The sequence below is a fragment of the Phyllostomus discolor genome, chromosome 4 (genome assembly GCF_004126475.2).
Source record: "Phyllostomus discolor isolate MPI-MPIP mPhyDis1 chromosome 4, mPhyDis1.pri.v3, whole genome shotgun sequence".
NCBI classification, from domain to species: Eukaryota; Metazoa; Chordata; class Mammalia; order Chiroptera; family Phyllostomidae; genus Phyllostomus; species Phyllostomus discolor.
This window is the reverse complement of record NC_040906.2, coordinates 195694470-195721782: the sequence shown is the minus strand read 5'-3', so window position 1 is coordinate 195721782 and position 27313 is coordinate 195694470. Positions and strand designations below refer to the sequence as shown.

Below are 27313 nucleotides of genomic sequence, written 5' to 3'. Positions count from 1 at the left end.
CCGGTGGATGTACCGTAATTCTGACTACAACAGACTCTGCAACATCCGTGTTCAATCTCCTTACTATAAATTTACCAAAGGGAACAAAGGCAACTTCCTTACTTGTGTGTCTCTGAGAAGTAAATGCAGGACGAGCCCCCAGGCCATTCTGAGGAATAACTTTCTGCATATGTTTAATGGTGAATGATTTAATAACTGCCTCTTAGACGTACTCCGTAATTACCGGAGTTCACACGAGTGTGTGTGTGTAGATACAGCACGTACTGTTTACACCACACAGCTGAGCATGCTGTGCAATCACCCTACTACAATCAAAGGCTCTATACATTGACTCTGACTAATTTGCCTGATGCCCACAATTGAGGTTCCAGCCCTGCAAAACCGACAGTTTTCTTATGAAGAGGTTTTGCCACCACAGGCAGTCTTCTTATAAATGATATGCATTACAAATGTCTATTCACTGTATCCTGGCGCCTCACGGGTGTTAGTCTCCTTTGGGTATCTTTATAATCTTAAATATACCTTTTCTACTACCTTTAAAAGGAGAGGGTCTTGTTCTCCTTTGAACATTCTCTCCCACTCTATATGTCCACTTATATTTTACATTCTTCTGGGACGCCTCCACTCCTCCTCCCAGCTCAGATCTGGACCTGACTGCAATGCCATTCTTTAGGTTATAAATTCCAAGATCAGCCAATCCAGAAGAATTCACTCTCCTATTTTAACATCTTTATTTTAAAACCATCCGGATTTTCCATCTTTATTGCTTGAGCTATCACTTAACTTATGCATTTAATTATTTCACAAAATTTGGTCCCTTCTTATCAACTACTATAAATTCATCAAGGGAGATAATAGCTATGTGTTGGAAGTATTAAAGAAAATTGACCAGAATTCTAAATTCTTAACATGTATATAATTTTTGAACTAGGTGTCCTTTCTTACGTTTTTTAGTTCTAAATGGTGTATATTTTGATCACTATATGCAATTTAGCAAATCAAGCACATAAACACCAATACAAAGACTCAGTAAGTTTTAAAAAATTTAAAAATTTTGTTCTCCTGTATAAGTTACATAATTCTGACTTTGTTCTCATTAGAACTTTCTCCAACAGTGGAGTCCTATCTGCCAGGATGCCCTCGTGTGAAATTGTCAGAACGTACTCCTGTGTTTGAGCAAATCACTGCAAGCGAAGAACAAATGGCTCATTTTTCAAGAGAGAAAAAGAACTTTGTGGTGAGAAGGAACAAGACTTCAAATCTTGATTTTTGTCACTCTGTGGTCTTGGGACACTGGTTCAGCGGTTTAAAAAAACCAGGACGAGGAGGTACGGTTAGACTGATACCGGATTAGAGATTCTCAAACCTGGATGCCCAGAGTGGCCCCGCCTTCAATGGTGGGGGAGGGGCTCCCACTCCGTGCACCAACCGCTCATTCACAGAAGTTACTTTTGACTCTGTTTTTGGCTTTGAGACTTCTTATGAGACTTTTCCTCAAAAAGGGTTCTACAAGAAAAAAACCAAACACTGAAAATCCCATCCTTTCGCCTGTGAGAGGGCACGCACCTACACATGCTCCCATTTTATACAGCAGAAAACTCAGGCTGAAAAGCAGAGGGGCCCACCTCCCTTGGGCCCAAACTGAAAGTAGCCAATGGCCAAACAAGGATCTGACCACCGTATTTCACATATAGTCACTGTCCCCATTCCAGGTGTGACAGGCCATCTCCACACTGGGGCAGGAGGTCACCTGCCCTCCCAACCCCGTGTCGTGGTCCCCGCCAAGAACTTGCTCTGGGGATTGTGACGGTTAACTTTGTGTGTCTACTTGCCTTAGCCATGGTACCCAGTGTTTTGGTTGTCACAAGGCATTTTTTAGACGCGATTAAGGTTTAAATCAGTAGACTTTGAGTAAGTAGGTTACCCTGCATAACGTGGGTGGGCCTCATCCAATCTCCTGAAGGCCTTAAGAGAAAAGACTGAAGCACCTCACCCCTGCCCCCAAGAAGGAATCAGGAAGAATTCTCCCTCTAGACTGCTTATGGACATGACACTGAACGTCAGCTCTTCCCCAGGTCTCCAGCCTGCCTGCCCTGTGGGTTTCAGACTCGCCAGCCCCCACAGTTGTGTGAGCCAGTTTCTTAAAACCAATCGAGCAATCAATCAATCAATCTCTCTTCCTAGCTTTCTCTTCTCTTCTCTTCTCTCTTTTCCTCTCTCCTCCCCTTTCCTCTCTTTTCTTCTCTCCTCTCTCTTACTTACTCTTTCTTTCTCCTTTTCCCCTCTTCTTTCTCCTCTCTCCCCTCTCCCCTCTCTCCTCCCCTCTCACATACCCTTTGGTTCTGTTTCTCTGACACAGGGCTCTTCATCCTGGTGGACTCACAGTGACTGTGTAACCTGCCACCCCTGATGTTCCTGTGGATCCCATGGTCTACCTTCCCCATCTCAGCCTGAAAGCTCACTCGATCTCTTAAATGATCAAAGGCGAGTCCACCACGCAGCTGGAGCCTCGGGGCTTCTTACCTGGGTTTTCTCAGGCCTTTTACTTAATTGTGCATTCTGTTCCTTAAAAAGGGCCCCCTCAACTTGAAAAGCTTCATGCCTCATAAAACCTGGCTCTACACCTGGGTTCAATGAATTAGTCTGGGCCCCGACATCACACTGGAGTCTGAACTCTGCATGGGCTGACCTCGCCAATGGCAGTGCGGCCAGACTCCTTCCCTTCCCAGCGCCTGGCCAACCCCGAGGCACACTGCACTGCACGCATGTCCACTGCAGGAAGTGAGATACAGCTGTCCTTCAAATCCCAGCCCAGAAGAACTCAGGTAACTTCACTACCGAAAGTCATAGGAACTACGACAGTAAGGTCTCAGTGGGGTGCCACTAAACATTCAATAACTGGCCGTCTGGCGGGGGGGGCATGTATGCACACATACACATTCATACACTTTAAATGTTACTACTGTAAAGCATGTGTAGCACATCATTTACAAAAGAATAATAAACTCTAAAATATCCCTTATTGTAAATTCCACTTACCCAACTGACGCTCACAGAACACTTCTATTGACAGGGGCTAGATTCTTCTATTGGAAGCCAACCTATACAGCCTATATTACAATAATGAGTATAGTTCTGACATGAAAGGTGGTTGACAGGTGTGTATACATAAATGAATAAGATGCAAATGGATGCAAGTGTCCTTTTGGTGAGCATTCCCTTCAGTGCAGCGTTTTCGGGGTGCTGGGCCTTAGGGCTGAAGAGCTGAAGAGCGTGCTGGCCTGCCTCCACATCTTACGGAACGAGGCAGACTTAAAACAGCAATTATCTTGCTAATAATATGAGATTACAATTAAATACTACAATTGCGGGCCGAACATTTTTAAATGGGCTGCCAAATTCAATCCTACAATTTACATAATCCTAACTGACTATTATGACTTTACTGTAGATTTCCTACATGGATGGACTTTACTCACATAAACACAATCACAGTGTTTTTCTAAAATCTGAGGACAAAACTTAATTGAGCATTTTCAAGCCTAAAGAACCTCTTTAATCCCTAAGATTTTTTAAAACAGAAAAAAAATGATCATTTTTAAATCCATGAACAGTTAAAGGTCCTGGGATTGTTGAAAGATATATTCTGGTTTTGTTACAAAGCCTTCTCAAGCCAGGAAGGATCTACTGTAGAAAAAAAAAGGCATATGTTTTATAAACAGAACACTATTTAACAGTGCTTTAGTCAAAAACAGTCATTTATAATTTTAAATAAGGCTAATTGCAAAGGGGAGTAGGTCAAGTTCATACAGAGGTTCACTTGGATTAACGTGGGTATGTGTACCATGATTCTGTCATTCTCAGAAAAACATATTAAGATGTTAAAGGGCAGAAATCGCAAAGAAACTGACTACGCAAACACCGGCTCTCAGGACCCAGAACACGACTCCTCCCCCAGTGTGTGGGGGCCACTGGTCCGGCCCCACACGTCACTCATTCTCCAACGCCAGGCCAAGCCCCTTCACACGCCCACTCTCTTCCTTTCCGTTGGTGATTCTTCCTTAACGTGTACAACAAACCCTTTGTCTGCAAGGTTTGCATCTCCCCGGCTGCTCAGCCTATTAAGGTAATTGCACAACCCTCAACAATAACCACAAAGATTTCAAAAACAAAATGAAACCGAAACCACAAGCCAGTTGAGGCTGAGGAGGCAGGGGCTGAGGCTGGATGGCACATCTCCAAGATGCCGGCTCACGGAAGGAGCTGGAGAGCTCCGGAGGGCACCGTGGGCCGCTCTGCTTCAGGCTTCTCTGAGGAAGGGAAATGAGAGCTGACATGCCCATCGCTTAGGAAAGCTGTCTGCACCTGCCTCCTGCGCACCACACACAGGCCCCGCGCAGGGCGATCGCCAACAAGTGCAGGGCACGTGTGTGTGCGCGCTCCCACTAATGCGATTCCTGTCCATGTCATCTCAATTCGTGGTTAAAAATCTTAGAGTGTTACCAAGGAGAAATCTCGAACATAGACGAGAACTATAATCCTTCCTATGGCAAAAACTCTCACTGTGTTTGTTTGATGGTTCTTTTTTTTAACAGAACCTCGATTTCAGAAAATATCTTCCTGTATATGGTAAAGACTAACCCACTTTAAGAAAAGACCACCATAAGAAAAAATGGTCAAGAACACCAACCGCATATATTTTAAAATGTCCTCTCAACCCATCTCTAAAATGAATAAACCTTTTAAATTAACTTTATTCTTTTAAACACACAATATAACTCATAAGTATCTCAGTTACTATTGCATTGTATAAACTGGGCAGACCCTGAAAGAATTATTTTATGATAAGATGCAAAAACAGTTTCACATAACAAGGTATTTGCAAGTTCCCAACTCATTTTTGTTGGATATTTCAAAATGTTCTAAGATGCACACAGTACTAGTAACATAAGTGATGTGAGACATATGAATGTAGACCGACGGCTAAGGTGGAGATGAAGCAGGCAGCAAGTACAAAGGGGCCAATAAAATCTTTACTGACGAATGTGTTCTGCATTCTGCGTTCTCTGGGTGCTACCCTACTTTATGCAAAACTCCTGGAGGGCTTCCTGTGACATTAATACAATGATGCAACTATGACATCCAATGTTTCCGGGTATCTTAACAACATAAAAAAAGACTTATTTGTGTGTCTACCATTTGAGACGCTTCAAGTTTACACTAGTAACAGAATCAAATGTTCAATTCCAGAAGATAAATCCACCTAAGTTACACTTAAGTTGGTATTCATCAAATTATTGGAATAAGGCCAAGAAAAAGATATTATAATAGTTTAACGCAGGAATCAGTGGTCCACTTTATTTGATAAGGTTACAAAACAATACTTACAATGTTTTTACATTTGAAATATATGATTGCCAACTTAAGAGAACTTAGTTCTTCGATCTGCATAAATATGGCTGCAAAAGCTAGCATTTTGCTAATAGTTCTATTGCTAATATGCCCGCCAAGTTTCACCTTTAATAATAGCTAACACTGAATACATATTAGATGAGTAACTTACTGAGCGCTTACTACATATCAAGGACTATACCAAGTGCTTGCTATACATTTTTCTCATTTAACCCTCAAAACAATCTCACGGGGTAGGAAACAACATTATCTTCCATGTATAGATAGATAAGGAAAGAGTGGCAGGGAAAGGTTGAGCCACCTGCCTGAGGCCATACAGATCAGAAGTGACGCAGCCTGGTGCATCTGACTTGAGGGCCTGGGTCCCGTTACCTGTACTGTCTAGCATTTGTTTAATTCCTTATTCTCTAGTAAATGTCATGCAAAGATGCTATGGATTTAGGGTCATGGTTTCCAAACTTACTTAAAATGATGGTAGTAGGGCAGCTCCTGGATATGCTAGAGACCGAGCTCTTCAGAAGGAATTACTTTTACCGGGCAACAATCTAATCCCATTAGCTTCTGAGCCATTAGATTCAAGCTCAGGTTCCCACCATGTGCGACCCGGATTGACCTAAACCCCAGCGTGACCCCTTGCCAGGCGGTATAGCACAGATAAAGCTCCTCAGGTAAGTGCTGCGGGCTGAACTGTGTCCCCCTTTAAAATTCCTAGGTTGAAATGCTACCCTCCAGTATCTTGGAATGGGACTGCATTAAAGGCAGGGCCTTTAAAGAGGTAATTACGGGAAAATAAGGGCACACGGATGGGTCCCAAACGGTGGTCCGTGCCTGTGTAAGGAAGGGAATTTAGGAGATTGGGGCACAGACAACACGCGGACTGAGGGGTGACCATGTGAGGACACAGTGAGAAGACAGTCATCTGCAAAGCAAGGAGGGACGCTCCGGAAGAAGCTAAACCTGTCCCCACTTTGATCTTGGACTTTTATCTAGCCTCCAGAAATGTCAGAAGATAAACGTCTGTTGCCTAAGCTACCCAGATGGTGGTTATTTGTTATGGCAGCCCTAGCAAACTGAAACAGGCAGTGATGAAGTCCATGTTTAATCCTTTCAGGGTTGCCCTGTGCGGGAATTCTATGCTTCCGACCCTAAAAATAGACAAATGAATGGATCACCCTGGGAGCCACGTAGCAGACAAAGTTTTTTAAACCAAAGCTCAGAAGATAGAGGGTAAGGGGTCACAAAATAAATGGGCTACCTGTGGATAAAGAGATTAAGACTTCCTGAGGAGAGAATGGGAAAGAAATCAAAATATGGTAAGAAGGATGAAGGAGTGTTGTAACATAACTAGGTGTAGGTAACTGTCCAGGTCAAACATACCTGACAGGTCCCAGGGGGTGGAACACACTCTAAACTCCTCAGCAGGCAAGTCCTTCAATGACCCAGCCCAGTCCTGGGCTGCACCCTACACCACGGAACCGCTGGCCCCCACCCTATACTACCGCCACGGACCGCTCGTCAGTCCTCTCCTGGCACTTTCTTTACGCAGAGATCTTGCTCTGCTCTTTGATGCACGCATTCGCTCATTCAGTGAAGGCTGGCAGCAAGGTGCCGAATGTACAAGAGTCTGTACAATGGACAAGATCCTTGTAGAACTCACAGTCTAGTGCCCTCAGTTTCCAGTTCCCAGTCCACAGTGTGGCTCCGCCAAGTGACAGCCTGCCTACCCTTCCCATGCCAGTTACTCTCCAAAGAGCCTCCAAAGCCCCAATCAAAAGGAACAGCTCTCTCTGCGGTGCTCCCACACAGCTTGGTTTACCCTTCGTTTCGGCATTCGGATCATACTGAAATGTTGCATGTACTTAGTTTAAATGTTTATTATGTATGAATCTGTGAATGTATTTGTGTGTATGTGCACAGGCACGTGCTCAGGTACATACAGAGACAAAGGTCAAGTTCACATGCACATGCTCAGGGGACAGAGACAGAGACACAGGTAGAGACAGCGGTAGACACAGACGTAGAGATAAGATCTTCCTCCAGGTGATAAATGCCACCAGGGCACAATTTATACCTTAGTTACCTTTGAATTCCCCACGTAACACCTAATATTGCTTTGCATGTTCTTGGTGTTCAATAAGTATGTGCTGGATATAACTAATACTGTTAATTAATGATAATCAGTAATATGCTATGGTGCAGAGATAAACAAAAATATGAAACTCACCAAATCTAAACCTAAAAATTACTACCTTTAAAATATTTTTTTCCTGCAAAACACCGTTCTCCATTCTCTCGGCAAATGTTCGTGCTTTTTAGCAGAATAGCAAGAAGCCCGTTTCATCATCGGTGACCTCTGCTACCGGAACTCGTTTTCAGCAGGCCATCTGAAGAGAGTGGTGTGTAGGTGCCGAATGAAATGCCTGATGGCCAGGTGTGGTCTCCGCGGTGTGTCCAAGAATAATGGCCAGAGGCTGTACCTGCATCTGCTCAATGGAGCTTTACGATGGGTATCCAGACGGATCTCTTATCACCATCCTAAAACCACCTAGCTTTCCAGAAGGTATGCTGCTCTCTCAGTGTGTTTTTGTACCTGCTGGGATGTGTATCAACAGACTGGTCCTGCTGAAGAAGCAGAATTTGTCAGGCACAGTCAGGAACATTGACAGTCCCTGGTGCTTCTCTGATGGGGGCTGGCAGATGATTCTCTCTTCATCAGGCTTTGTGACACAGGTGTCAACTGGGTTTTGCCTCAAGAAACCAATTGCCACAGCACACACTGCAATTAGAAATCTGAACAGTCTGGCTGGGTGGCTCAGTTGGTTGGAGAGTCATCCCGTATACCAAAACGAAATTTTACCCTTTGCAACGGTATGGATGGACCTGCAGAACATTCTGCTAAGTGAAATAAGCCAGTCAGAGAAAGACAAATACTGTCTGATTCACTCATATGTGGAATCTAATGAACAAATTGAACTAACAAGCAAAACAAACGCAGACTTATAGATGAGAGCAGATGACAGGTAGCGGGGCGGGGGAGACTAGGGCGTGGAGGGAACTGAGCAAAAAGGAAAACAGGACTCATGGACATGGACAAGAGTGTGGTAATTGCTGGGGGGAGGGGGTGTAAGGGGACTAAATAGTAATGGAAAAAATATAATAAAGATTAAATTACTAGAAAACTAAAAATAAAAAAACTAAAATCTGAACTGCTCTCTTTAGTATGTCGATGGCTGTGGTTTAAGCTTGACCACTCCACTGAGACTAAAAACAGTGCCAAGTAAAAAATGGGAAAAAGGATCCTGTCCCTTGTAACCTCCAGCCACCTATACTCTGGACATCAGCTGAGGTTCCTATTCACGCGGATCAAGCCCTTTTCTTCCTTTTGCAGTAATGTCCCACGGAGTTCGAAAAAAGTTTCAAAAAGGCAAAATTGATAGCCAGCTTGCCCCTTCAAGGGGGCTCCAACACACACCCCTTCGAGGATCAGCCATATCTATCATCACCTCCTCAAAACCTTCCTGCCCCTCAGGTTAGACGCCTCTGCCACAGACTCCCGTCAGAAGCTCCCTCGCCTACTCATCGTGCTTACCACAGTGAGCGCACGGGAGTCCTCCTGGACTGGCCTGTGCTCACAGTAGTGTTTGAGGGCACAGACTGAGTCTTATCCTGAGTCTTATCCTTCAAGGTAATTCCACCACCTAACACACTGTCTGACACAGAGTGGTCAACAAAAATATTTTGAATAAATGCAGAAATGCATCTATGCAATAGCATAGTCAAACATCAATTCTGAAGTAATATAATGAATGAATGTCAATTCTTACTTTAGGACATCAACGGTACTTGGAGACCTTACACCTTGGTCCCTTAGTATATGTAGAAGCTAAAGCAACACCAGCATCGTCACGACAACATTACTGGAGTACTTACCATGTTCTGGGGATTTTTTAAAGCCCTTTATGCATTCTATTTAATTAAATGATCACACACAAAAATCACATGAGATATGTCCAATTCCTGTTCCACTTTGCAGTGAAGGAAACGAAGGCCCCCAGAAGTAAAGTGATCTGTTTGAGGTCCCTCAGAGAGCATTTTCATAGACAGAAATTACCGAATGTTTTTTAAATTACACTTTAAATCATTTTCTGAGAGACTACCACATGTTCTTATAGAGTTGCATAGCATTTTTGACAGATCTGTAGAGATGTAATTTGCATACCATAATTTACCCTTCTTATCTATACAGCCCAGTGAGTTTCACTATGTAAAATGTATTATATTTTATTTTTTATAAAAAATGTATAACATCAGCACCTACCCTTAAATCAGTTAATTTATGAAATCATCCTCTTTTGCAGAATACATATTGGCATTGAAACAGCTCAAAGAAATGCAATGGATATCTACTAAAACATTAGCTTGGATTCGCTGTATGCTGCCTCCCTTGTATTTCCTATTTTGAGTCTGCATACCTAAAAGAAAATTAAAATTTTCAAACACTTTATATTCAGCAATTATTTAAAAACTACACTGTTTTCCTGCTCTAGTCTTCATAAAGGGTTTTAAAGGTTCAAGTAAAAATAAAAAGATGCTAGGGTAACTCTGCTGCATCGTTCAACAGCATTTTTATATGGAACTATCGGAATCCATAGAAAAGCATGGAATGCTTCACGGATGTGCGTGTCTCCCTCGCACAGGGACCACGCTGATCTTCTCCACATCGTTCTGAGTTTAGAGCATGTACTGCCAAGGTGAGCCCTGGTTTTGTCTTTTCTAGGGTATCGTATAAATGGAATCATCCACTATGTAGTCTTCTGCATCCAGCTCCTTTCATTTTGCCTGCTTTTGAGGTTTATCCACGTTACTGCGAGTATCTGTAATTTGTTGTTTTCTTGCTCGTTAGTATTTTATATTATGAACATATGACAATCTGTTTATCCATTTACAAATTGATAGAGATTTGGGTTACTTCAAGTTTGGGCTGTTTTTGTAAAGCTTCTATGTGTATTCATATATTCATATACCTGTCACTGTATGGACACATGTTTAATGTCTCTTGGGTGGAGAGCTGTGAGTGGATCTGCTTGGTTATATGGTATGTTATGGTAAGCCATGTTAAGCATCTGTTCACCTTTTTAAAGAAATTTAGTTTTATCCTCACCCAAGAAAAAAAATTTTTTCATTGCTTTTAGAGAGAGAGAAAGGCAGAGAGGAAGGGAGAAAGAGAAACATCAGTCGGCTGCCTTCTGTACACGCCTGGACTGGGGATCTGACCCACCACCCGGGTAGGTGCCCGGACCAGGAATCAAACCTACAATGCTGTGGCTACAGGACAATGCTCCAACCAACTGAGCCACACTGGCCAGGGCCGCTTCTGTCCACCTTTATAAGAAACTGGCAAACTGTTTTACAAAGTGACTGAACCATCCTGTATCCTTATCAGAAATGTATGAGTTCTACTTACTTTATATTCTTAACTGCACTGGGTCTGACAGGCTTTTTAATTCTAGCCACACTAATGGTGTCTCCTTGTGGTCTGAATTTGCATTTATCTAATGACTAACGATGTTGACTCTCTCTGCATGTGCATAACTGCAATCCATGTATCTTCTTCAGGGAAGGTATAAATGTTTGTTCATTTCCTGTGAAAATGAATTTCTTTTTATTAGTGAGTTGTAAGAGTTCTTTATATATTCTAGTTATCCGTCCTTTATCAGATAGGCACTTGCAAATGCTTTCTCCCAGTCTCTGGCTTGACCTTTTATACCCTTAACAATATATTTTAAACATATTCCTTAACAATGTAATATTTAATAAATCAATTATTTTTAGAACAGTTATTTTTAGAACAGTTTTAGGTTTCCAGAAAAATTAAAAAGACAGTACTGTGAGTTCCCATATAAACCCACACCCAGTTTCTTCTATTATTAATGGCTTACAGTAGGATGGGATGTATTTTATAATTAGCAGTCATTTTTAAAGTTCTTACCTGACAGTTGGCCATTCTTGGGTTTAATTCTAGTGACTGTTTTTTCTCTTGGTAGGCAATTCCCCTCCCCCACCTTTTTTGGGGTATATCTTGTAATTTTTGATTAAATGCAAAACATCGTATCTGAAAGAACAGCTGAGACTGAGGTCACCGACATTTTCTTCTGGAATGAGCGTATCTCTTCTGTCGTCAGGCTACTACCCTGCGTAGCTGAGTCCGTCTGAAAGTTGTTGAGGTGGGTTTGTGCTTTGTTGTTGCCATGGTAACCTTCAGTGCGACAAACACTATGATCTTCTCCAGGGGTAGATCCCAGACACCTTATGTTTAGTGTGAGGCCCAAGTGACAAGTGGGTGTGAGTTTTAGGGGGGGGTTTTCTTGAACTTATGAAATTTTAGTTGGCGTACAATAGTAGATCTGTTTCAGGTGTACAACACAGTAACTAGACATTTACATACCTTACACAGTGATAAGCCTGGTAAGTCTAGCAAGCACCTGCCACTGTACAGAGTTACTGATAGTAATGCCCATGTTCCCTGTACGCTATGTCTCTCTGACTTACTTTACAACTAGAAGCTTGTACCTCTCAATGACAGAGGGTTTTCTTAGCGTTCCCGCTCCACAGGTACACAGCCAAGTGCCTCGCTGTGCCCGTGTTCTTCCCCAGATTCAGGCTTGTTGCTCCATGTAGGTCTCACGGTGGGGTCAGAGCATGTTTGTTGCTTTATTCTCCCGCCGCAGCCTCGGTCACTGCCAGACCCTGTGAACGTGAGCTTCAGAGGCGAGGCTCTCTCCGCCTCTTCCACCCGTGAGTCACAGCCCACCGCTGCCCAGTATTGCCGCTGTGTCTCGGGTGCACGCCTGACCCTCTTCAGCTATGGCAGATCTCTATCTAACATGAGTTCCAACTCTGAGCACAAGTGGCTTTCCCACCCGCCCTCCCTTGGTGCGAACAGGACTGCTCTCGCCTCGGTGCAGGGCCGGAATACTGTCTCTCCTTCTCCCAACAACTGCCAATCAGTGCCTGGCTCCAAGTGTTTGGTCAGTGTTCCTGCCCATCCCTGCCTGTAGGACAGCGTTTGTGTCCTATGACAGGAGTGCCGGGACACTGGGGGAGTTCGTGTCTGCCTCCCAGGGGCATCGATCATCACCCGCAGGCCGGCACCGCTGAGGGGCTCTCTCGTGTCCCGCCCCATCCCCAGTCCCTCCCCTGAGTACGGCGGAGGCCAATGGTGAACAGTGACAAGCAGATGCAGATCCTCTTTATGCCTGGGGCTCCTGGCAATGTGAAATCATGCTAGCCCGTTCTACAATAGCTTTTAAAGATGTAATAGCTTTTAAAAATTTTTAGTTGTTTTCTTTATATCTTCGTTGATGGCTACTAACCCTCCAGCTTGGGCTCTGCCAAAGACAAAACAACGATGTATCCCTTTTCTCCCTGGAATTCATACCACCTGACTGCCCGTAGACCTCAGGTTTCTGATGAATGGGGGAAAAAAGGAGTGATAGCATAGGTTATCCATCTTTTTGTCTCGTGATTAAAGTGGGAGCAATATTTTCTTACAGCTTTCTACAGCCGTAGTAAAATCAAAGTTCTAGAGTTTAATATTATTTAAAACATTATTAATCCTATAGGACATTACAGTCTAACCAGAGCTTTCTCATTATTTTTAAACTCCTCTTTTCTTCCAACAAAATGAAGCCTCATATTCAGTATGTGAGTCTTTTTCACACTCGAATGACCTGAATGTATCCCAGACACATTCCAACTCAGACACGCTGACGTTCGCAGAGGTAACGGAGGGGGGTGGGGGGGTCCTCAGGCTTACTGGAACCATACAACGTGTCAACTAATTCTTCAGAACAGGCCACTTCCCGTTCACAATTAATGTCTAGAAGACAGCCTATTTCTGTAAGTTTATCATTGCTACCCTCTGAATTTCAAGTATTTATTCTTAATTTTAACACCAAAAGAGACCGTTCAAACAATGAATCTAAGCAAAGGGGATACTTACGACAAATGATTAAACAGATCTTTTAAAGCAAAACAAAGATGTATATGCAAAAAAAAGTATCTTTAAAAGTAACTTCTGTAGGGAGACTCTGCTTATTACAACAGTGGAGTTACTTACATGATCAAGATATGAATAAATCATTTCTCCACTGAAATGCACATTTCTGAGAAAACCAGCCTTATCACTTGGTAGTATCACTTTTGTTTTGTTTTGTTTTCCATTTGATCGTGTGGGTTTTGAGACTAAAAATAGGACTACCCACTAGCTAACTCGTCTACCCAAATGACTTTCGGCTGCTTCCAAACCCCAAACACCATATGCCACCGTGGGTATTCAAAAGCTGTGCTGGAGGCTACGAAAGCAACTCAAATTAACTTCAAGAACTATTCCAAGTAAGAAAAGGATCACTTGATTGAACGCTTGGTTCCCATATTATTCTCCACTTGTCTAAAAGAAGGAAAGCCTTGGATCTTAAGAACTTATCAACTAAAATAGCAAAGTATGAATTTAGCAAAGACATCAATACAGCAAAAACTCCTGAAACGTTGAACCAAGGAGAACCAATACCTGTCTTGCACAGTATGGCACACAGTAGCAATCACATACATTGCCATGATTGCTAATCACTTCATCAGTGGGTGCTCAAGATGAACAGGACATTTTGTCACCAAATTGGTGTAACTTAATTTATACATGACCATCTCGTCCCCTTTTGTCCATCAGTATTTGTAATTAATACATGCTGAAAGAAGGAAGGAATTCTCCTTGTCTTAAATTGAATATAAAATATGACTTCATTCTACCATAACATCTTTGAAATTCATACTAATTTGTATGCTATTAATTTTTTAAAAAAGTAAATGTCTGGGACTCATCCACTCCCAAACCCGTAAGTAGATAGAAAAACCCCTTTAAGCAATGTTTTCAGGCAGACTTGCATAGCATGAGGACCACGGGCTCTGGGGCCAGAACCCCCGGTTTGCTAACCGTGTGACTGTGGACAAGTTACTTCAGGTCTTTAAGCTTCTTTTCCTCGTCTATGAAATAGGGATGGCCAAACTACCATCTCCCTCGGAGGGCTGTTATGAGGATTGAATGAAATAATGCAGGAAAGCACACTTAATAAATAATATAAACCGCTATCACCGCTATTATCATTCTGCATATTTCAAGCTGTTTTTCAAACACTGAGCCTGGAGAGGCCTCCATCAGCAGGGCGCGGACCCTGACTTGGGCACGTCTGTGCTGAAAATGAAAGTCAGTGTAGGCAGGGGTGGAAAATGGGACTTTAGCTCTGCAAACCCTACGGGGAGAGTGAGGCAGGTGGCTGAGGCACCAGAGAAGTCCCCTCCAGCTGTGAAGAGGCAAATCAAACATTCATACGTAATTAGTATTTGGCTGAATTAGGAATAAGTCTAATTTTCGCAATTAATGAAATCGGGGCACCATGAAAGGTGTTTGGAATACCGGTTGAGTCCACTGTTCTGGGAGCTCCCTCTTTTCCAAACCGCCTGCCTTCCAAAGAACACAGTCCCTTTCCCCCGCCCCCCGCAAATCACTTTCAATATAAATATTATTTAGCATGTGAACCTCAAAATGGCCATGTTGGGGGTGATAAAAATATCATACTTCCTGCCACAGTATGTAACCAGTATGGCTCTGCAGTTCAAGCACGTTATCGTCAGTGGTTTAATAAACAATCACAAGACCACCAGGACCTCCGATCCACTACCATGTCCAATATAAGGGATCTTAAGAACGGATAAATATGCCGGCCCAAGCTGCTATGCCAAGAAGTGGCAGTAAAATCTCTGATTTAAAATGACAGCAATAAAACCCCAAGTTAATGTCAGCAACCTGACTCCAACTCTTCCATCACCTCTCCGTAATGAAGTAGATTTCAAAAGAGTAATTACTTCGCATAGCCTCTGGCTCAACTCTAATCTGAAGTGGATACGATATGCATATCTTGAATTTCTTCCGACTGCACAAGCCCCAACAAGCCAGGGGTAGAGCGTGGGTTTGTGTGATCCCAAATACCAACCAATTCCATCCTTTCTTCAGATGCTTTATAAACCACAGCGACTAGGGCACAGACCTTGGACGCAATTAACAACTGAGCACATCAACGATTTCTTTCTCTCACATTTAGGTAGAGTGACTTTTCACCTTAAGCAGATCCTATAGGGAGTAAGTCTCAAAATTAACTCTGGTTTTTTAAATGTAAAATATTTTCTTTTCATGAAGATTAACTATGGCTTTATGACTTCCCGGCTATGAAAATATTGCTGCTATTTAGTGCGGTGGGACTTTTGTCAATCAAGAGTTTCCCAGAGGAGCGCTTCGTAAGCCAGCAATGTTCCACTCTTGTTGATACATGGCTCCTTTAAAGAGGTTATATCTTTACCACATGATGGATGGCTCGCTTGGGGAGCTTTGGGTGCCTCCATTTCTGCAAATTCAGCTGAACTCAGAACCCGCTGTGGGTGTTTTCTGGAGAAACGCACCACTCCTGTACCCCATCTTTAATCCTTGCTTCAGTGGCCTTTAAACCATCATTCTATTTGACCTGTTAACCAATGTGTAAATGTAAATCAAGGGTTTGTTATCATTGTATTTCAACAGGGCTTTTCAGTTTTATTTTTGTTACACATGGGGCTGTTGTTTCTACGCAGAGCCAGACACTCAGATTAATGCGCACCTTCAGTTTCTTTTACCAGGGTTTGAATTTAACAGGGCACGTGGCCAGCGGCCCCCCATCTGCCTGCTCCACTAAAGGGCCTGGGGTGGGGCAGGGGCAGGGAGGGAACAGAAGGGTTGAGGGGGAGTGGGGGACCAGAGGCAGTGAGTGGGAGACGAGGAGGAAGCTGTGAAAACAGTACAATCGGTAGGGAGTCCCCCCTCCCCCGCCTCAGAGTCTCTGCCCCGCCCCCCGCCCCCCACAGCCCCCACGCCCCAGCCCCTGCCCGGTTCAGAAACCAAACTGCCAGAAAACTACACTGTTGCCCACACCTGCGTGGCTGTCACCTTGTGAGCAACAAGGGTCAGTGCTCGTCCCCCCCCCCCAATCTCACAGCTGTCCCTGCCTCTGTGCTTCCGGTGACAGAGTGTGCAACCTCCAGAAAGCTACCCACGGGATGTCCACTATAATACATCCACAGACAGAGATGGGCAAAAGTAGGTGGATTACCAGCCCTCACTACCTACGAGATAAATCATAAGTAAGGATATGAAATAATAACAAGAATGTTAAGACAAGCAATACAAATAAATAATATAATAATAAATACATAAATACTAATATGAGAATAAACCGTGTTTCACCTACTCACAACTGTAAGTCCACTTTTGCCCACCCCTGGATACATGACGTCCTGCCGACGATTGTCGGAGTGGTCAACAAACAGAGGGTGAGTGTCAGACGTCAATCATGGAAGAAAGGGTGTGGGATGGAAAAGATCGTGGTGATGATCCAGGAGTCAGATTACAGGATTCCCCCCCTCACTTCAAAAGATGTCATTTCATTATTTAGTTCACCCCAGCCACGTAAGGATGGTTTAGTATTAGGAAATCTCTCAACGTAACACATAACCACACTAGGCACACGAAGGAGAAGACTCCTCAATTATTCTGAGTTGCTAAAAAGACATTTAGTAACATCAAATATGCATTCCCAATAAAAAGGCCCACAGAATTAGGAAAACAAAGATGCTTTTTTAACATCATGTCTGTCTTAAGCGGACAGCTAATAGCAGAAGCATTTCCATTAAAATTTGAAATATGACAAGAATACATAATTATCCTTATTATTTAACGCTGCTAAATAAAATTGCAGCCAAGGCAATAAGACTAAAACACAGAAATAAAAGCTACAATTCCTATAAAGGAGGTGATAAAATTATGTCGTGTGTATGATTAAGTGTAAATTCTATTTCATAGGTGAAATACTTTTACTAAATTTAAATACTGTCAAGTTGAAGTATATTCTTTATTTTAATGGTTATTTGCTTCAAAACTAAAGAAGATATCAAGAAAATAATTACTATGAATTATTCCTTGACTATTACCTAAAATAATTTTGTCAAGTAGAGGTGGGGTGTTAAATAATGAGACACTCTGGGTGTCAGATACAGTAGATACACTTCTGCTCTTGTTATAAAGCTATGAAATGTTCTAGGGAAAATACCTTATAATTTGGAAAATCTGCTCATTATGATTTTGGTAAAAAAAAGAATATATATTACTTATTTCCCTTCTCCTTCTGACATAGTCCAAATACAATAGGCCCTATTTTTTATATTTATAACTTTATGGAAACATAATGGTAAGGTTTTTTGAGCTCAATAGACCATTTACTTCTGTTAGAAGCAGTAATGAAAATGTCTTCAACTATCAGATGTCATGTAGTCTCAGTGTAAGAGAGACTTAATGCCTTTTGGCACGGTCTAGTCATTTGCCCTTGATCCATCTTATATCGACTGAAAACAAGGATTCCCTTCCTGCTCCTCCCAGGCCTCTCCAGGTCCACATCAGTGCTTGATCTGGAGTAGCATTTTTTCCCATAAAACTTAGAAAGTAGCCATTGAAAGCCTTTCAACTCAAGTGCTAGTAGTAGTAGCAGTAAGCCTTAGCTAGAGCCAAGGACTCGATGCTGTTTCCGGTTCTCCACAGGCCATGACCTTAAGAAGCCATGGCCACCATGGTTCTGGGTGAACTCTCCCTCCTCCCCACAGGCCAGGTCCTCCCAAATACCTCAGAGACCCCTTATATACATAGTTCAAGGGCCGGCCCTGGCCAAGTTCACGTCACCTGAGCCACCTTACTTCAAGGAAATTCACTTCAGAACGTATTTCTGGTCAACCAGAATCTGGAACCTGACATCCTCTTTCAAAAATTGTATTCTCATCAAGTTCTTTCTTCCTTTTTTATTTTTCATGGCGTACCTTAGACAACGACCTCAGAGCTGACGACGTTGGAGAGGGCATCCTTCCTGCAGCTCCCTTTAGCTTCTTCTAAGTGAGGAAGAAAGAACAGGCGCAGCTACGGCTTGGGTAAGACCTGCGATGACGCTGCAGGGAAAGGAGCCTTCTAAGACCAGGACAAGCCAGTGACACACCATAAGGACACCACGAGACTCCCCAGATCCAGGTCACCCGGTCGAGTGCCGCCACTGACTGTCATGTGGGTGCAGATGATCTAATTCCTCTCCTTCGGGGCCACGGGGCCTTCCCATTCATGCTCTATGTGGAGAGGCCATGACTAGTGCCTTGCTCTCCGCAAACCCACGCGGAATTCATTGCCTTTCGTGTTTTGAAAAGCCTTGTCGAGAAATGCCCGTATTGGCAACACAGATACACCCCAACGGCATATTTTTAAGGGTCTGAAAATACGAAGGGGATTACAAATGTAAATTCTAAAGCCAGACTCATGTTGTTAGTTTCTGGTTGCCATCGCACGTTTTATTGAATGCCATGACTCTTAATGGTCTGGTTTGCTTCCAAATTACTGTAGCTGTTTACCCCAAGCCAGGGCCACCTTCGAAGAAGGCAGGCAGCCACCCTGGCAATGCTCTGAGGAGGGTTCTGCCGACGCCAGAGTCTCCAAAACGTTTCGAGCAGCTGCAACACTGTCCTCGACCCAGCGCCTGTTTTGAAGAGTTCAACTTCATGTTGAATATCTAAATTCTGAAACGTTTACATAGTTTAAAAAATCATTTTTTGTTCATTGTATCCTCAGGGACACAGGAAATCATTTGCACCAAAAACACACCACTGAGTAGTTGCCACACAGCTCTACTATCAGGAACGAGACCCGACACAACCCGCCCTTCTGTACACAGGACACGTGCCCAGAGGCCGGAGTGTCCCAGCAAAGCTGGGTGCTGGGTAACAGGTGCCGACAGAAGGGAGCACCTCCCAGGAGCCAGGCGATTCACCTGGCAGGTGCTTTTTTCTCGATGCCTGTTAATATGCACAGGCTGCAACTTACTGGTGAGACATCTCCATGTAGGGAGGTGGGAAATCCATCAAAACTTCAGGGCCTTCTAACTGAGTAAAGTGCTCAGGAGTCCTGGGGTGCACACTGAGATATCCTTCCTGACGTGAGGATAGGATGTTGTATCAGTCCCTTCCTACAAGTAAAAAAGGGGCACAAGGCCTAATGGGCTTCTTCACATTTTGGAAGCAGCACATTCCTCGTTTGGTTGTGCTGCGCTGCTGCATGTACTGAGAGGCTGGGAGAACTGCTAGTTTTGAGCTGGGCCCAGAACCAGGAGCACTGGGAGCTCTTCAGTGTCACCCCCACAAAGGTCCCCGTCTCCTCGGCCATCCTTCCTCTCCCACTGTCCACCACAGCGAAGGTTCCCCTCCCCCGCTGGATGGAAGGGAACGCACTTCCCATTCAGTGCTCTGGGCACAATTCCCTCCCACCTTCTCTGGGACCTTGACCTCCAGGGTTGTGTCCTTTTCTCCCGTCTCCTCACTGCTCCCCTTCTCTGGATCCTGCCACCAACACTTGGACATGCTCCCGTTTCTCTCATCCTTAAAAAAAAAATCCACAAAACTCTTCCGTCGACCCAAAGCCTCTCTTCTTCCTCTAGCTGATGCCTCAGATCTATCTTCTCATCCGATTTTGTCAAAAAGTTCTCTGGTGCATACAGGAAGTGGAATATTATTCGGTGCTAAAGAGAAAGGGGCTATGCAACTGTAAGTGAATAAATTAAAATTAAAAAAACGAGCTATCAAGCCATGGAAAGACATGGAGGAAACTTAAATGTGTATTGCTGTGTAAAAAAGCCACTCTGGAAAGGGTACACACTGCGTGATTCCAACTATATGACATTGTGGAAAAGGTAAATACTCGAAGAGGGTGAAAAATTCACAGTGGGTGAGAGGGAGGGATGAATGGGCAGAGCAAAGAGGATTTTCGGGGCAGCGAACATACTCTGTGTGATACCAGAATGGGAGCTAGGTGTCATTACACATTTTCCCAAATCTGCAGAATCCACAGTGCCAGGAGAGGCCCCCAGCGTAGGCTATGGACTTTACAGGTGACTCTGACCCAGCCACTCAGGTTGGTCCACCGTCCTCAGTGCACCACTGATGGCGGATGCTGACAATGAGGTGACCATGCATGTGTGGAGACAGCTGGTACGCAGGAATTCTCTGCACCTTCCTCTCAATGGGCTGTGAACCTAAAACTGCTCTTAAAAAAAAGAAAAGTCTTACACACACTAAAAACAGGCTGTCGGTGTTCCCTGTTCCTACCTCCTCTCACCGGTCCCACCACCTGAACCTGCCACTTCAGAGACACCACAGCACAGATCTGCTTCCTACTTGGCCGGGGTGTGCCCTCCTGAGCAGTCCCCCCTCCTGGAAGCCTCGAGTTTCCACCGGCTTGTGGAGGCCACTACCACCCACCTCTGCCTCACCTCTCCGCTCTCCCCTTTCGCCTCCCTTAGTTTTCCTTCCTCTGCTCATCTCCCTAATCCTGGTGCAACAGGATTTAAACCTGAAAGCAACATCTTTCTCCCCAGACTTGTCTTCTCCTGGGCCCCCTAGTTCCAGCAATGACATTGGAATCTTACATCAGAAATCTGTGTGCCATCCCCACCCCCGCCCCTCTCGGCCTGCCATTTGAACAGTCATCAGCTTCTGTCAATTCTGCCACTGGACTGCCTCCCCTGTTCCCCTCCCACCATCACTAGCAGTCCAGGCCAGCAGCAGATCTCTCCTGACACTGCGGCCACCCCCTAACTGTCACCCTGCCCCTGGCCAGGACCCATCAGTAGCTCCCCTCTGGAGATACACTCCAAACTCCTCAATACGGCTTCAGGGCCACCCAGGACCAGCCACTGTCTGTCTCTCCGTCTCTCGCCACTTCCTCCCAGTGCTCTGGGCTTCATCCAACCAGGCTAAATTCCATCAAATCCCTTTGCATGCAAAACTTGCTCCCCTTCTGGCCTCTGCACACACTGTCCCCTCTGCCTAGAACACCCGTACCCTAGACTCTCCTCTTCTTCAGGCTAAACGCCCCCAACCTTTGATTCTCGGATAAAATTCCAGTTCTGGAAAGCTGGCCTTCACCCCCACCTCCCTGCAGACTAGATTGGATGCACCTGTCCATGATTGCACGTGCTCCCTATCAAAGCCATCATCACACTCAGCCATTACTGTTCATTCATGTTATGTCTTTCCTGCTAGACCTGAAGCTCCTTGAGGGCAAGGCTTTTGCATGCTGCCAACTGCGGTAACCTGGAGCCTAGCAGGAGGATTTGGCAAGGACCTTGGGCAAGTAGCGCAAGGATGTATGAAAGCTTTACCCAGTGCCCACCCTGTGAAAACAGTGGCTCCTCGCCTCACTGAGGCAGAAACCAGGGCAGTCAGAGGTGCTCAATAAGAGGAGAGGGCCTGGAGTCCAGGTGCTCTTTCCAAAGCTACAGGCCTCCTTTGCAAAACAAGAGAAACCTACTTGTTACTTACACTGTAACTCACCTGAGTGGGCAGCGTGACAACTGATGATAAGAGGTAATGCACACACCTGTAGCTCAGCACCCAGGAAGGTTAAATGTCACTGTAGCAAACCTTAAATCTTACAGTCCTCCCAGGTGATTCTTGGGAGAAATCTCTCAACTTTCTTTTCCCTGCCAGCTTCACTATTCCTGCCGTGATCGCCCTCCGCATAATCCACTTCTGATGCTGTCTGCTATTCTCATCACAGTACAGAAAATCACAGGGAGCAACGATGCAAATGACCGTGAAGGACAGGCGAGGCCGGCTCTCACAAGCAGAATTCGAAATGTGTATGACGAACCCTACACATTCTGATCGCGACAGAGCCAAGGAATCTGGACGAATTATAACACAGATCACATTTTTAAAAAAATAGCCCTGGCACTGTCTGCAAAGAAAAAAGCTGCATCAGAAAACAAATCCTGAAATAATTAAACATGCAAAACTTATGCGACAACACACAGATAAGCAAATGCGCAATGACTCCTGTGATCTGGCGCTGCAGACCCGCAAGCCCAGTTTGGGTTACATCAATCACATGTCAGTTTCAATCTCTGTGTTTGTTTTACTTGTAACAACTATGTACACATGCAGTGACAGAATTATTTTTAAAGTTAACTATGTCACCTCCATGTTTTGGTCTCCCTTAAATGTGTACAGAAAGTGCAGGGGGATCTATCTTTATCATCCAACATTGTTGTCATGAGATTTATATAGCAGCTGACTGAAACAATTATTTACATGGAAAGTACATGGCATCACAATGTAAGGCGAAATCTTCTCCTATAAACTGCACCCGCTGGAATGCATTACCGTCTCGTGTACTGCTCTAGGCGGCAGCCCACAGTCCGGAGTCTCTGCCCAGACATTTCAAGTCCTCGGAACCGATTTTCTTGCACTGAGGAATCTTTCTCAGCTTCTAAGGTTGGTATCTAGTCTTGTCTCTTCAAGTCTCAGAACCCAAACGTGTTACTTCTGGCGCCCCACTCTCACCTCCAGCCCTCCTTCCCCCCCAACCCCCCACACCTCTGCCCTCTCAGCCCCATTACTAACCTCTTGTCCTCAAAAATAAGCAAGCCCTAACGACACCCCTTGTCCTCTGCCTCCCTTGCTGTCCAGGACTTGAACTTACCACGTGCCCAGGTTCTTCCATTCTCTCAACCTCAGCCCGCCTCCCTTCCTGGAATGTGAGTCACAAAAGTCTGACCTTGAACTCCTTGGACCCGCTGACTCCAGACATGGGCTGTGACACTGCTGGCCCCGCCCCTCTGTCCACACTTGGACAGAACTCTAACCCACCAGCCTGGGGAAAGCATGCCCTCCTCTCCATCCCCCCGGTTTGGGCACGCGTCAGCCACACAGTCAGCGTGTGACCGGAACAGGGGTGTAATGTGAGGGGGACTGTCCTCCGGACGTGTCCTCTGTATAGTTTTCAGAGCTCAGATGTATGCACTCGAGCAAGTTACCTGAATTGTCTGTCTTTCAAACTAACATGTGGATAATATTAAACCTTTCATTTGAGTCCAACCTGGATACTGTTATCTACTTTTTGCCGTTTTCTCTTGAACTTCCTTCAGTCCAGATATTATGAGCTTTTCTCATAATATCCACATATTATGAGGCATTTCCCTGGTAGGGTGCTGGTTACATCCCCCTCCAGCTACAGCATCTTTCCCATTTCATGGCCCCCACCCCCGACCCCCAACCCCCAACCCCCAGCCCCGGGCTTCCCCATGCCCCGATTTTCCGGCTGAGGTGCCCCTTTCCCTGGGTAAGTGCCCGCAGGCTGGAGGATCCCCTGTGCTGTCTCCCTTCCTCCCTTTCCAGTCAGGACCCCCTCCCCAGAGGGCTGGACAAACCCACGTGGAACAGGTCCAGGTAGACGCAGAGCTCTTGTGTGAAACGAGACTGTCTGCTCCTTAACCATGCCACGCCCAGGCGCCCATGTCACCCTTCCTTACGGAGCAGCCGCTGGAACCTCAGGCTCCTTCCCGGAAGCTCCTGCGCAGGGAGCTCCTCGCCGGGTCCTGAACGTCTCACTCCCTCGTGCTGTGTCCCCACTCTTGCAAACGCAAGGCCCCTCGGGCTTTCTAAAAGTCACAGCTGCACCTACTCCGTCTGTTCAGGACGAATACCAGACCAAACGGGGCACAGGGCACAGACCTGACAGCACACCTGGGCGGCCCCACGGCGTCCAGCGTCCTCAGCACCTACTACCTCTCTCTGCCCAAGTCGAAGGAACTTGTCCCGAGTGGGCTGACGTGTGTTTGGTTAACTTTCCCACCAGGATGTCCAGGTCACCGGTCCGCTTTTCAAGCGTGCAGCCGGGATCTGACTTTATGGAACTGAGAACAACGGAGAGCACGACTCCCCACTCTTTGCCTTAGTTTCTCAAAAAGATCAGGAAAAGAACTGACACAGGGAAGGCTGGAGATAATGCAGACATTAAGCATCCTTCTGGTACCTTCAAACCCAGACTCGACCACAGAGGTACCGGCAACTGCCCTTTTGCGTCTGGATGGAGTCCAGCTGCTGACAGGGGAGCAGAGGAGCCCACACAGAGACTTGGTCCGAGTTGAGAATTAACAGCCGAGCCCAAGATCCCGTTTTACTAGCCGCTAGTGACACCAGGCAGAAAGGAGCAGCGAGCGAGGACAGACAGAACACAGAAGAGAATCCCAAACGCCCAAAGCGTTCTAGCCTGCCCACAGTCACCCGGAGCCGGGCCGCCGAGCCTGGGCTGCGGCGGCTGGGCGTCCCCTCCGGGGCGGCGCCTCCTTACCTTGCGGGAGTACGGGGGTTTGCTCAGGTGGATGCTGTCGCGGACCAGCTTGTCCCTGATCATGATCTTCAGCTTCAGCTTGGGGTAGCTCACCAGCTCCCTGCTGTGGGGGGCGGTCGTCTGGCTGCAGGGGCCCCCGCGGGTGCCCTGGGCCGGGCCGCCGCACGGCTCCCCCCGGCGGCCGGTGGGGCGGGGGGCCGCGGGCGGTCCGGGCGGCGCGGGCTGAGGCTGCGGCTCCAGCGTGAAGTAGAGGCCGGCGGCGGCGGCATCTTGCTCGCGCAGCCGGCGCACGGCTTCCAGGATGCGGCGGCGGTGTGCGGGCGCCAGCACCCCGATGGCGTCCAGGTCAGGGTCCCCGATCTGCTTGCACACCTCCAGGTCATCGTAGCCGTTATCCACGAAGGACTCCGCGTACTGCGGGAGCTGCAGCGCTCTCAGCCACTCGTAAACTATGTTGGTGCACATGGTGGGACTACAGCCCCGCCGGCACTCGCCGTCCCAGCGCCGGAGCCGGACCGGCGGCTTCAGTTCTCGGAACTTTTAATCCTCTCCCCCAAGGGGAAAAGCCAAATGGCAGTAAAGTTTTCCTTTTAAAAGAAAGGATAGAGCCCAAGACACAGAGCCATCAGAAGAATCCGGAGGACGGAGAAGCGTAAGAGCGGCGAAGTGAATTCCCCAAGCAGCCTGGAGCTCGCAGGCTCTGGCGGCTGGGCGAGCCGCTCCGCGCCGCCCCTGGAAGCGCCGCTGCCGCCGCGGGGAGGGGCGCGCGCGGCGGACGCGAGAGGGGGCGGAGGCGGGCGGGGCGCGGCACACCCCTCGGACCCGCAAGGGGTCAGTGGTGCGCGGCGCCGCCCCGGAGTTTCCCCAGCCGGGGCAGTCCCGGGGCTGCACGGCACATCTCGCTTTCTGGTCGCCGCTGTCGGCGTCTGAACGCACGCCCCGCGCTGGGGAGGAGGCTCCCGCGCAGACCCGCGGCGGCCCTCGAGCGCCTCGTCTTAGCGAGTGCGTGTCACTGTCGTCCTCCTAGTGGGGAGGGGGTGTCTTCTAAACTGCCGCGCTCCAGCGGCTGCTTGGAGGGCTCTTCACTATTCTCTTTAATCCGGTTTCTCTAGCCCGTGGAAATCTCTACGCTCAGGTCGTCCCCAGCCTCCCTGACTCCAGGCTGCACGCCCGCGGGCTGCCCAAGGGCAGGCAAGTACTGTCCGTCCCACCTGGCTGGGCGAGGCTGTGAGGTCAAGTTCCCTTCTTTTCCGGTCCGTGTTGAATCCCGCTTCTTCCGATTCTGCGGGCGAGCCAGAGACCTGAGGTCTGGCTGCTTCCGTGGGCGGCAGCTCAGTGCCCGGAGCGGCGTTGCTTTGGCCCCGCGGGTGGGCGCGACGTGGGGACCGCCAGCGTCCAGCGCGCGCTGCGCGCGGCCCCTCCTCGCTGCAGCTGGGTAGGCTGGGCAGCAGAAGCGAGTGTTGCTACTGGCTGGCTCTCCCCGTCCTAGACCCTAGGATCTGCGAAAGTTTGGGATGGTTTGTACTCTCCGCACGGTTGGCATTCCGCACGGCCCCCCCACCATACTTTCTGCCGGGTCCCCTTGCCTTCGACCCCTCTGTGCTTTCTCTTCGGTCCCCCCACTCTGCATTCTGTTCGAACGCCCCGGGCGTCTCTGCCCCCGGGGACACGTCAAGGCATTCAGTCCTGGAGCCCGGGAAGCAGATTTCTCCGGTCTCTGGGGCGCGTTGACGTGGGTCCCCCAACCCCCAGCTCGAGTTACAGGAGGTGCTCAGACAGCTCCGCCCGCGGCACTCTCTCTACAGGGAATACCAAAATCCGCCGAGTTTTCCCATCATGCCCAAAGCCTGAGCTAGCGCCTGGGAGCGTGGGGACAGGAGCGGCAGGTGGAACAGACCCAGTACCTCCTCTAAATTTCCCTGAGTATCTCTTCCTGGGGCTAAGAGATTTTTGGTCGAGGTACTCTGCTGGGCGGATTCACTGTCTCCGGGTCTCTTTTGGCAGAAAGGCCGTTCGAGTTCCTGAGCTATGCACCTGAGCTATGCCAGGACCTGAACGGGACTTCTCCTGAAGGAGTCCGCGTGGGGCGTGCCAGACGGCGCCTAGCCCCGACCTTGGAGGGTGACAAATGGTTGTTTTACAGTCTTTTCCAGACCCGCGCATTTGGCCTTTGGCGGGATGTCCCTCTTTCCCGAATTCAGAAAGGCCAAGCTTAACCCCTTTGGGGACGCAGACCCCTTAAAATCAGATGACAGCTTTGGTCCTTTTGCCCCGGACAACACCAGACATAGGCACACCCAAAATATTCCCTACGGCTGCGACAGCAGGCAGTGGGGCTGGCGGGGCGGCGGGGCGGCGGGGCGGGGCTGCCTGGGTTCCCAAGCCCCGGACTCGTGGATCCCAAATTCAGAAAAGCTGGCAAAAGGAACCTGATTGGGAGGGGGAAAGTGGGCAAAGAGCTGTGAGGCTAGGAGGGGCCTCCCCTCTCTTCCCTCCTCCTGTCACCCAGGCCACCCCTTGGGGAATCCGAGCTAGAGTCGTGGGCCCTGGTAGATTTTGGGGGTTTTTCCCCCCCGGGTGCTTGTAAGCTGCAAGCTCCTAGCCTTC

At 47.0% G+C, this 27313-nt stretch overlaps 1 protein-coding gene and 1 non-coding gene across 3 annotated transcripts in view; both read right to left on the bottom strand.

Annotated features, from left to right (window-relative positions):
- SAMD5 (sterile alpha motif domain containing 5) overlaps positions 1 to 26487 on the bottom strand; it is a 47022-nt gene extending 20535 nt beyond the window's left edge. Inside the window, exon 1 of one of the 2 annotated variants that reach the window (XM_036024867.1) lies at positions 24707 to 26487. In XM_036024867.1, the coding sequence (XP_035880760.1) occupies positions 24707 to 25171 (465 nt within the window). In that variant the 5' untranslated portion in view covers positions 25172 to 26487. The remainder of the gene's footprint in view (positions 1 to 24706) is intronic. The other variant, XM_028510660.2, reaches the window with a different exon arrangement.
- Positions 10065 to 10171, bottom strand: LOC114495811. The gene has a single exon (XR_003684480.1). It is a non-coding gene; the product is annotated as a U6 spliceosomal RNA (small nuclear RNA).
- Positions 26488 to 27313: the final 826 nt, after the last annotated feature.